The 12,027-nt window shown below is 41.1% G+C and overlaps 1 protein-coding gene across 1 annotated transcript in view; it reads right to left on the bottom strand.

Annotated features, from left to right (window-relative positions):
- Window positions 1-1,582: 1,582 nt before the first annotated feature.
- The window catches only part of Dcaf12 (DDB1 and CUL4 associated factor 12), a 33,010-nt gene continuing 22,565 nt past the window's right edge, over window positions 1,583-12,027 (bottom strand). The window contains exons 5-9 of the mRNA XM_046457378.2: window positions 11,047-11,240; window positions 9,262-9,327; window positions 7,966-8,128; window positions 4,160-4,338; window positions 1,583-3,634 (exon numbers count right to left, since the gene is read on the bottom strand). Of these exons, the coding sequence (XP_046313334.1) occupies window positions 3,476-3,634; window positions 4,160-4,338; window positions 7,966-8,128; window positions 9,262-9,327; window positions 11,047-11,240 (761 nt within the window). The 3' untranslated portion in view covers window positions 1,583-3,475. The remainder of the gene's footprint in view (window positions 3,635-4,159; window positions 4,339-7,965; window positions 8,129-9,261; window positions 9,328-11,046; window positions 11,241-12,027) is intronic.

Here is a 12,027-nt window from a genome sequence, read left to right as displayed (position 1 = left end):
AAGCGTATGCATTACAATTTTCTATCATTATTTATGTTACTTAATCCAATAATCTGTTCAACTATGTGAGCCTTTTTTTTTGGAAGGGGGGGAAGGTTACCGGGGATTGAACTCAGGGGCACTCAACCACTGAGCCACATCCCCAGTCCTATTTTGTATTTTATTTAGAGACAGGGTCTCACTGAATTGCTTAGAGCTTTGCTTTTGCTCAGGCTGACTTTGTACTGAGATCCTCCTGTCTCAGCCTCCCACGTGGCTGGGATTACAGGTGTGTGCCACTGTACCCAGCTTAGACCCAGCTATTCTAGAGGGTGAGGCAGTGGGATCATGTGCCCATGAGTTCAAGATCAGTGTGAGGAACACAGCTAAACCTGCAAACAAAGAATGGTAGGGAACCTAGAACATAAATGAGGCTTGAAGTGTTAGGAATTCACTTCTGTTCCACAGCCCTCTGTAAAAAGACTCAAAGAATGATGGGAGGAGTCATTTGAAATGAAGCATGTGGTATGTGACTTGACAACGAACAAGGAAGTTCTTTCATGGCCTCCATAAAGGGACTGCTGGCAGGAGGGGACACCATAAAGTTCATAAAGCCATTCTGATACATGTTTTGCTGGAAAATGGGAGCAGAGCCAAAATTCCATGGAGGCCAGAAACCCTACCAGGTCCACCCCACATACTCTATAGCAACTTTTTGAGTATGTCCCATGTAACATGAGTTCCATAATAACATTTCAAAAACCTGAGAGTAAAGGTGATTTTTGTTTTTGCATTTCCCCCAAATCATTAGGATTTGGTATTCTATACTCATTTTAGGAAAGTGTAGTTTCAGTCCCTATCCAACTGTAACTCTTCTCCTCCTCTAGGAAGCCCTCTCAAATTGCTTAGACTCAAGTCATTTCCCCTTCCTGTAATCTTTGATCATAGAGGTCCCCACGTGAGTCATGTTTTGAATCAGGAGTGAAAAGCAGCTGTAGTCAGCGTGTTCTGGAAAGGAACAAGTGCCATGTGGCAGAGGAATAGGCACTTCCTTGCCAGGTTCAGTGACCCAGTCCTGGTGGGCTGTATGGGGAAGGTGGTGTAACTCAGCAGCCTGCTTTTCTCTCAGCTACAGGGTCATATAGCCTCTGAGAAGCTCATCACTCAGTGTAGTTACCCTATTCTCTCCAAATAAAGAACAGCAAGGATCTGTGGGTCCAACTGCAAAAAAGTGCCATGCTCTTCCTAGGGCATTGTGCAGCCTTTCTTGGTCAACCTCTGTGAACCAACCAATAAGGCAGACAGGACCTGTCACTAACCCTGATTTAAAAGGAGCTAGTCACCTTGCTCAGATCCACAATCACAATAAAAACTAACATCCTCTGCCCACCCCCATCTTCAGCCAGCAGCTTTTTTATGCACTACACTACTTCCCCTGGACACATCCACCCTCAAATGGACCTCAGAGCAACCAATCTTGGGTCAGAAACAACCAGATCTTAGTATTTGTATCCCTGCCACTAACTTGAGGCACATCTTCCAACAAATCATAATGCCTTTTCCCTGCATCTCTTGACTATACATACTCACTCAAAACACTCTGCACTGGAATAATATTTATTTTTTCCTTGGCAAAAAGTGCTACATTTTTAAAAACAGAAAATCTCAAACAAACGTATTACCCGTCACAGAAGAGGGTCTGGCAACAGTACAAAACATCCTACTTAAGATTTTTTTTCTTAAATATACAAGTCAGTTTAAAATGATAGAAGTTCTGTGAGAACTAAGAAATCTACAGCCTGTAGTTTAATAGAAAAAAAAATTAAGACAAAAGATTTATAGCATCCAGCATTTTGCTTAATTCCCTGTAATATAGCACCTATTTCTCTAGGTTAGAAGATGAGAATTATAGAACCCGTGGTGTACGCTGCATACCACCAAGTCAAGGTAGACTTTGTTTCTTTTCGCAGCACCCCCACCATTATGAGGAGGTACTCGTTCCAATCTCCCCACTTATACCCAGAGAAGAAGGGGATAAGAAATTGGGGTGCAGGAATAAATGTGACTTTTCCTTTCCCCAGGATGGGATTTTTGACAGAGAAGTATTGTATGTGCCAGAGAAAGAATCTGTGGGTGAGAACAGCGGTTACTTTCGACATGATGCGCAAAAAGCAGGAACAACTGGACATCACAGTCAGTTGCCTGCAAGTTTAAAAACCTCAGACTAAACAGACAGTTCAAGGGAGGAACAGATAAATTACTAATCACATCGATGCTGTTACATGCACAATGATGCTGGCTACAGGCCATCCCATCACCATCCCAGGGCTGAGCCAACTGAGCAAAAAACGTGGCTTTAATCCTAAATTCCACTGCATTGACAAAACAAATATTCCACACATGAAGCACTCATTACACACAGATAAACCTACTGCTGACCCTTACCCTCCTGGACTGAACCTAATTTAGAAAACAGCAGGAAAATCCACTGGGGAGATTGGAAGAACGACAAAGGAGAAGTTTCTTTCAAAGCCAAAGGGACTATGTATGGGAACCTTAGCAGACTTGTGAGCCCCAGCCCTAGGCTCCTAAAATACCAGATGAGGTTTTGTTTGAGAATAAGGAAAGGGAGGTTGGGATGCAGTTCCCTTTACCAAGTCCTATGATGTTTTAGGAAAGTTGCCACTAGCTAAATAGATGGGAGGTTGGGAAGTGGCAGTGACACATGCACCAGTATTCTCACTTGGGGGACATGAAGGTGAAAAGAAAGGTAAGGCTGGATTACTTTGGAGTCCTGGCATAGAAGGCCCCAAGCTATCTGAAATCTCAACTCAAAAGATGTTCCCTGTGGTAATTTTCTTTGTGTTTTTACTTCCTACAATCATGTTGTTAGACTTTAAAATTTAAACAAGATACAGACCAGTTCCAAAGCTGGACTCTGTGAATAAAGTTTTTTTTTTTTATAAATATTTTAATTAAAAGTAATCCTCACTTCAGGTAATTTCAGTGACACACACTACCTACAGGCACACAAGTTCACATGCATTCACACATACATACGGCTCCCAAACTTTCACAGAAAGTCTGACAGCTACCACATAAACATAAAGGAGCCCTACCTCTGAAAAGTGAAGGGTGAGAATGACTACGTCATTTCAGCCTAAAGAAGCCAGAGAGGGAAAAAGTGTGTGCCACTTTAAGAAAAAATACAAATAGGGATTTGCAACAATGTTTGGTTGAGAAGCTAGAGAAAGAGAAAAAAAGATAGTAAAATTCTGATTACCAAAAAACAAAGAAAATAAAAAACAAAACAAAAACACCCTTTGATTTCTATACAGAGCTTCTTCCTATTAAGTGCCTAAACCATGGGCAAACTGGTATTCCCATGAAAATAGGAGAGCTTCACACAATTGGGGGAGGAAAAAAATCAAAAGAAGAAACAAGGAAACTGAAAGTGGAAGTTAGTGTAAATCTGCATTTTGGGAGAGAGTTGTCATTAACTCCAGAGCCCAGCATAGTTCCCATGGAGCCCTGAAGGGAGGGGACCTCCTGCCACAAAGAGTTTCGTTCCGGACGAGTCGTAGCAGTGGGTGTAAACAGCATTGGGGAAGAAATCAATGTCCGAAAAGTAATTCCTCCAGGTTTCATCATGATTCTACAGGAAAACAAAGAGACTGTTAGCACATTTAAGTCAGAAGGCAGAAAAGGGAGGAGGACAGGAATGCTTTCTGGTCTCTGTAAGAGGAAGGTGGTCCTATACCTTAGCCTTATGTCAGGAAACATGTTTTCATAGCAATTGGACCCATATTTCCAACTAAACATTAGAGAAGAATTGAGTAGGATGAAGAATTGATATACAAAGCTCAGGTCTTTTCAAGAGGATAGTTGAAACCAAATTACATAATTCACTGGCAGTTGCAGCAGAAAGTTCCTTATCCTTCCTGCTCTCTTTTCATTTGTGGGAGAATCCCCAGTCACCCAGTATATTTTACTGGGCCTCTGTTTTCCCAGAGGCAATATACAGAACAAAGCAAACCCAGGAGAAAGTACCTCTCTTCATGCCAAGGATTGCCTCTTACTAGGTAAAAAAGTTTGAGCAGGTCTTGTGTCAGCAGGGGTTGGGGTGAGGGAAGATAATCTATCACTGTCCAACAACCATTTCATGTGGGAGCTTACTTACCAGCCAGCCTTTGCCAGTAGTTAGTTTCAGATTTTCCCCTGCTAGCCTGGGTTTGGACCCATAACAAGCTGAAAGCCTCTCTTCCAGAAATCTCTGAGCTCGGATGTCATAGAACAGCAGGGAGCCCTGCCCTGTGCCCACAGTGATTATGTGTTCATAGAAGCTCACTGATCGGATCCCTGAAAGAGAAAAGTAAATGGCAATGAGGAGAGAGAGTACATGCTTAGCAGTCTGCTAGCCTGAATTTCTTCAATATTGAGTTTTCACTGCATCCCCTAATATTAGAAAATACTACTCTAAGGCAAAAATAGCTCATATTCACTAACAGGAACCCTCTGATCATCCTCTCATAAAGCCAGATTTCTGATGATGCCTAAGATGATTCTGGCCAAAGAACATGTGTCTGGGAACTTCTTTGCCTCCCTGAGTCACTCTGGAGTCATCACTCAAAGCTCTTTTCCACTATGATACCAACCTATACTGCAACTTAAGATAATGTGAATATTTACAAATCATTACATCAAAAAGAATTTTCGGGCTGGGGATGTGGCTCAAGCGGTAGCATGTTCGCCTGGCATGCGTAGGGCGCTGGGTTCTATCCTCAACACCACATAAAAATAAAAAATAAAGATATCGTGTCCATCTAAAAAAAAACTATAAAAAATAAATATTTTTTAAAAAATAAGAATTTTCTTGTACTTGACCTAAAACCATTAGCATGGCACTGCAAGACAACCTTATCTGGTACTAAGTGTGTTATGAGGGGTGGCACAGAGTTCAGCACCACAAAGAGTACCGTCTTTCACTCACAGTGTGCATTTCTGACATGTTACCTACTCCCTCTGGGTACTAGGGAAAATATATCTACTGTATCTGTGGATCAAATATCAAATAAATTCATGGGATATGAAGATATTTCTTGGGCCGGGTGCGGTGGTGGCACGTGCCTATAATCCGTGCAGCGTGGGAGGCAATGGCAGGAGGATCTTGAGTTCAAGGCCAGCCTCAGAAACTCAGCGAGTAGCTAAGCAACTCAGTGAGACCCTGTTTCTAATAAAATATAAAATAGGGCTGGGGATATGGCTCAGTGGTCAAGTGCCCTTGAGTTCAATCTCTGGTGTACACATACACACGCACACACAAAGATATCTCTTGGCCGGGTAGATTGTAGCTCAGTGGTAGAATACTTGCCTAGCATGTGTGAGGCACTGGGTTTAATTCTCAGCCCCACATAAAAAAATAAAGATATTGTGTCCATCCACAGCTAAAAATACTAGAAAGAAAAATATCTCTTGGTATATATGAAGAACTCAATATTTGTGGAATCAGTATTCCCTTAATCTCTTAAAAATTTTCACTGCAGTTGGTCATGGTGGCGCATGTTGTAATCCCAGTGGCTCGGGAGTTGGAGGCAGGAGGATAACGAATTCGAAGCCAGCCTCAGCAATGGTGAGGTACTAAGCAACTCAGTGAGACCCTGTCTCTAAATAAATAAAATACAAAAAAGGGCTGGGAATGTGGCTCAGTGGTCGAGTGCCCCGGAGTTCAGTCCCTGGTACCAAAAAAATAAAATAAATAAAATAAATCACTGCATACATTATTTCAGCTAAGCCTATTTACTCCTTCCCTCCTACTCCGATTATTGTTGTTTTCTGACTTCTACTAGTGAACATCTTACCTATATTAAAAACAAACTGCAAACAAAAGCAACTTTGGAAATATTTGGAGGAATAAATGCTACTTGAAGGAAACAAGTTAAAACTGTAATCCATACTGTGCCTTTTAGGTTTTCAGAATTAAGTAGCCAGTTTTTTTCTTTTTAAAAATTTTTTTTTAGTTGTCAATGGACCTTTATTTTATTTATTTATTTTTAATTTTTTTTTAAGAGAGAGTGACAGAGAGAGAGAGAGAGAGAGAGAGAGAGAGAGAGAGAGAGAGAGAGAGAATTTTTTTTAATATTTAAGTTCTCGGCGGACACAACATCTTTGTTTGTATGTGGTGCTGAGGATCGAACCCTGGCCACAGGCCAGGCGAGCGCGCTACCGCTTGAGCCACATCCCCAGCCCTATTTTATTTATTTAAATGCGGTGCTGAGACTCTTTGGCCCAATTAACCTTTTTTTTTTTTGCAAAAGAAACCCCTTTTGCAAATAAGTGAGATAAAGAAGAAAATACTATATTACTTTGTTTCTGATCTCTGGGCTCTTCCCACATCAGGCTGTGTGATGCTGGGCATTACTTTTTTTTTTTTTTTTTTTGCAGTGCTGGGGCTAAACCCAGGGTCTAGCACATGCAAGGCAAATGCTCTGACACTGAGCGATACCCCAGTCCCCTCCCACCTTCTTTGGTGTGTGTCTATGGTACTAGGGATTGTACCCAGAGGTGCCTAAGCACTCTGTACATCCCCACCCCTTTTTTAGACAGGGTCTCACTAAATTGCTAAGGCTCACCTCAAACTTGTGATTCTCATGCCTCAGTCTCCCGAGTCTCTGGGATTTCAGAGACCACATCTGGTTTTTTATTTTTCAAATTTTTGTACCAAGGATTGAATCCAGGGGTGGTGCTTAACCACTGAGCCACATCCCCAACTCTTTTTTGTATTTTATTTAGAGATAGGGTCTTGCTGAGTTGCTTAGGGCCTCGCTAATTTGCTGAGATGGCTGTGAACTCACAATTCTCCTACCTCAGCACCCTGAGCCACTGGGATTATAGGCATGTGCCACCATGTCAGGCACCACACCTGGTTTGGGCAAGTTATTTAGCCACTCTGATCTCAGTCTTATCTAAACAATGCTATTAACACTTAAAACTTTTAAACACTCTTCTTTTATCTGCTTTCCATGAGGTACTTGGTAGGATGAAATATGCCAGAAAAAGATATTCTGAAACAATGCATAGTATAAACCTAAGTCTTTTCCCCCAATATAGAACACAGGTGCTCTTAGAATATGCTAAAAAATATTGGAGGCTATATACTCTACTGTCATGTACATCTAAAAAGAACAAAGATTGGAGGCTGAAGATAAACTCACCTACTGGTTAGAATTCAAAATTTTCTTTAGTTTCATTAAGGTGGAATTGTCACATAACATACAATAATATGTACAAGTGCATATATTTGAAGTATACAATTTGAGAGTCTAATAATATTGTATTATCCATAACACTATCATCACATTCAAAACAATGGATATATTTATTTATGCCCTTTGAAAACTTCTCCTTACCCCACCATGCCATTCCTTATTTTAAACTGGTGGTGCATGCCCATAGTCCTAGTGGCTCAGGAAGCTAAGGTAGGAGAATCACAAGTTCAAAGCAGAGCTCAGCTACTCAGTGAAGCCTTGTCTCTAAATAAAAAAATAAAATGGGCAGGGGATGTGGCTCAATGGTTAAGCACCCCAGGGTTCAAGACTCAGCACAACCAACCAACCAACCAACCTGAAAATGGCCAGGTGTGTGAAGCACACCAGTAACCCCAGCGACTAAAAAGGCTGAGACAGGAGGACTTCAAGTTTTGAGACCAGCCTTAGCAACTTAGCAGAGACCTTAATTAAAAATAAAAAAGGGATGGAGATGTAGCTTACTGGTTGAGTGCATCTTGTGGGCTGGTTTAGAATGTGGGGATTGGACCGGCAAAACTGCTAAAATCCTGACTGGTGGTTTCTATCAAAGGGTTTAGTGGCCTCACATTTGTTTGTGGTGTTTGAAACTACTGTGATATGCAGGCATTTAAGTTCCTCTTTTTATTTTTTTTTTTCACCAATACTTCCATGTTTTGAGCCGAAAGGGCACACCAGGTCTTACCACTGCCTCGCTCCCTGGAGCAGACAGACTTGACGTTATATGATGGTTGTCGTGGATCCAAAAAGGAGACATGAGCTTGAGAGCCCACTGCATACACTGACCACTCACTACCATAGGCCAGACACACATTCTCACGGCAATATGGCAGTTTGGTAGAGAGGAGCTGAAAAGAGAGAGGAGAGGTGCCACCACGGCACCATCAGAGAGCATAAGGTGTTGTTCTTCCATTCCCACCTAAGTGGGCTTCCCTCATACGCTAGCCACATAGTCAGAGATTAAGGCAAACCCTGATTAAGGAAATAATACTTTAGTTTGGGAAAACAGTTAACCTGGAATTAAAATATCAGAAGTGGCAGGAAAGGCCAGGATGCATAGGTTGTTTCCAGAAATAATACCACGGCACTAAAATAAAGGTACCACCTTGTTCTGTCTCCAGAAAGAGCTACCACCCTTCCCACTGCTCTTTGAGAAAGGGGCTGACTTCTGGCTCTTCAATTGAATGGGAATTGTACTCTACAGAAAGCACACCCTCAGGACTGGCTTAATCCCAGATAGCCCAAATTGGCCTTAACCCTGGATCCTTATACTAGCGATTCTCAATGGGTGCCTACTGCATGTTAGACACGGTGCAGAACAGAGATCAAAGGAATCAATAATTCCCAGAGTTCTGCTTCCTCTTGAGAAAGAGCCTATTATAGAAATAATAAGCAGCAAATGCCTCTGACTCTTGACAAGGGCAAATAATCTACATTTTGGTTTAAAGTAATGATCAAGTTGCTTGCAAAAACTGCAAATTAAGTCCATTTTCGCTTTATCTTACATGATTACTTCAGAGATGATTTATCTTAATTTAATCTTCAATTGCCAATGGTTCCTAACATTTAGATTTTTCTGCCTTTATTACATGCCAAGTAGTTTATAAACAACTGTTTAACTGCATTGTGAACTGGAGAACTGGTGGTAAAAGAGCCTCTCAGGAAACCCCTGTAATCTCAAAAGAATCACCCCACACCTCCATCTTTTTTTTTACTTCAAGAGGCATGCCAGATGCTGACATGCATGTACTACGCAATAACATGCCCAGCGCATCAGAGAAAGAGTGCTTTACACAAGAATGAAAAGGCTCAGGGAGAATTATAATTATTATTTATTATTTTGTGTGCTGGGGGTCAAACCTAGGGCCTTGGGCATATTAGGCAAGTAGTCTACCACTGAGCTATATCCTCAGGTCCAAAAAATCGAGTATTTTAATCATAAGGTGAATTAATAGGTAAAACTAAGTTATGTTCATCACACCTTAGACAATGTATTTTCAGCTTTCCAGAGATGAAAGTAGCCATCCAGGGATACTGCTCCCAATTCCTACAACAGCAATGAAAAACAGATTACGGTCCAATCTGTAGCAACAGAAGTATGATAGGCATGCAGGGAAAGACCCCCAAAGTCAGGGTTCTCTTGTTCTCTACCTTGATGATGCCAACAAGTGCCAATAATTAATTATCAGCTCATCACTTCACCCTATGAACTGCAACTAGACAACATGATAAACTGCAAGAAGCAAGTCCAGGTCCTGGCAATAACATAGACACCTATGGTTCAAAGAGTCCTTCCTAATAAACATATGCCTAAAACATGATTGAAGATTTGGGCCAAAACTTTACAAATTTAAGAATGTTTTGCTAAAAGCAATTGGTACTGTTAATTAGCAGTTATTTTTTTGTTTTCCCCTGGATTGATAGCCTCGTTACTTCCAAACCTTTCTGTCTGAATAGCAAAAGGTACTACTGGAAAAAATACATATAAAAAGTAGAGATTTTTAAAAACAGTTTTATTTTTGCTTTAAAAATTAATGTATATTTCACCTTTTGGCTTTGGAGGACTTCAAGTTACCACGAACTTAAAAAAAAATTGGATTTACTCCAACTTGAACACTAATATTTCTTTTGTCCTCAAATCTCAGGAATGTCTTAGGCAGAAAACTGGTTTTACCCTGTTAATCCAAAAGAGTATGCTTTAGGATTTATTAAATAATAATATTCTTTTTTGAGGGGTGGGAACTGGGGACTAAATGCAGGGGTGCTTGGCCCCTGAGCCACTTCCCCAGCCCTATTTTGTATTTTATTTAGAGACAGGGTCTCACTCAGTTGCTTAGTGCCTCACCATTGCTGAGGCTGGCTTTGAACTCACAATCCTCCTGTCTCAGCCTCCCAAGCCGCTGGGATTACAGGCATGCCCGGCTATTAAATATTATTATTCTTGAAATCCTAACTTATCTATAGAATGAGTGGCCTCAAAGAGTTTGCTGAAGTGTACATGTGTTTCAAAAGTAAAATTAAAGGCCAGGTTCAGATTTTGTAGAAGTCTTTCTCCTTTTCTGGTTCTGGGTCTATATTCTTATGTGCGTATGTGTTGTTTATTTTTATTAATTTTTTTAATGGTACTTGGGATTGAACCCATGTATATTTTACCACTTAACTATATCTCCAGCCTTTTCTAAAATTTTTGAGACAGGTTCTTGCTAAGTTGCCAGGCTTGTCTCAAACTTGTAATCTTCCTGCCTCAACCCTTCAGTAGCTGGGATTTCAAGCACATGCCACCACATATGGCTTTTGGGTGTACATTCTTACACTCTCCTTAAAACCTCAGTGCCAGGGGATCTGACATAATGACTAGGTAAGACCTGGTGGCAGCATGAAGGGAAATAAAGAAGTAAAAAATGAGAAGGAATTAAGTAATGGAGAAAAAAATTTATTGCTTTTAGAGGCAAGTATGAAAACCACAGCCAAAACAGAGTACCTATAAAAGGATGTGCAAATGAGGGACAGTCAAATCAGAGTGGCCCCAGGGAAAAACTTTGAGGCTCACCCACATGTATGGGCCACCCAGAAAAATAACATAGAGGTCAATCCAAGGGCAGATTTTCACAATCTCGGTTAAAATTTCTCACTAGCATCCCTCAGCATTTAAGAGGTGCTCTGTAGGTTCAAAACCAAGTTACAAAGCAAGCAGTGACATGGAGAGAGGAAAGTGGAATGCACCTTTAAGATGTGAGTCAAAAGGAAGTGTCTGGTGATTTCATACCTTGTTCTTGTTGTTGAAGGCCAAAGCCCGGACCTTGCAGTTGTCAGGGTTTGTGTCTTCCTTGGGGATGTCCTTTAAGGCTTTGTGAGTGATGTGAGCATACACGGGGACCCTTGACATATTGTGCCTTGCATCACTTTTGGTCAACACATCATCTGTCACCTCCCAGAGTCCCATAGAACCATCACGTGAGCCTGTATGAAAGAGACCACAGATGTCAGATATATTCAACTCTCCATGTGACAATTCCACAGAAGCCAAGATGGGCTTTTTGAAGTTCACAGCATCATCCTCATATTATAACTGATCTAGAGTACCAGGCGGCCCATTTCAACAGCAAAACTAGACATTTCTTGCCTTTTGTTTCTTTTCTTTTTCTTTTTTTTCAGTGTTAGGGATTGAATCCAATGGTGTTATACATACTAGGCAAGTACTCTACCACTGAGCTACATTCACAGCCAGCTATATTAAGAGGACAATCAACTAAGGCCTAGGAAGTAAAATATGACCTTTCAGCTTAACATGATTAGTGGAGTCAGATGGACTGAACCCAGAAGCACTCACCACTGAGTTACATACCCAGTTCTTTTTATTTTTAATTTCGAGGCACCATCTCACTAAGTTGCTTAGGACCTTGCTAAGCTTCTGAGGCTGGCCTCAAACTTATGATCCTCCTGCCTCAGCCTCCTTAGTTGCTGAGTGGGGATTTTTAAAAACAGAATTTTAAACAGTTTGATAAAACCCAGTAATTTTCCAAGCTAAATACTTAGGAAACTGGAATATATCTGCAGCCAACTTCTAGTGGCCACTAGGATTTGGAAACCTCCACTTTAGATCAGCAATGATTAACTTTAAGTCTTGGATTCCTTTGAGAGATTAGGAATGGGGCTGGGGATGTGGCTCAAGCAGTAGCGCGCTTGCCTGGCATGCGTGCGGCCCGGGTTCGATCCTCAGCACCACATACAAACAAAGATGTTGTGT

The sequence above is a fragment of the Marmota monax genome, unplaced genomic scaffold (genome assembly GCF_021218885.2).
Source record: "Marmota monax isolate L192 unplaced genomic scaffold, Marmota_monax_Labrador192_F-V1.1 WCK01_AAM20220418_F8-fsc00069, whole genome shotgun sequence".
In the NCBI taxonomy this organism is placed as follows: Eukaryota; Metazoa; Chordata; class Mammalia; order Rodentia; family Sciuridae; genus Marmota; species Marmota monax.
This window is presented reverse-complemented; position numbering and strand designations above follow the sequence as displayed.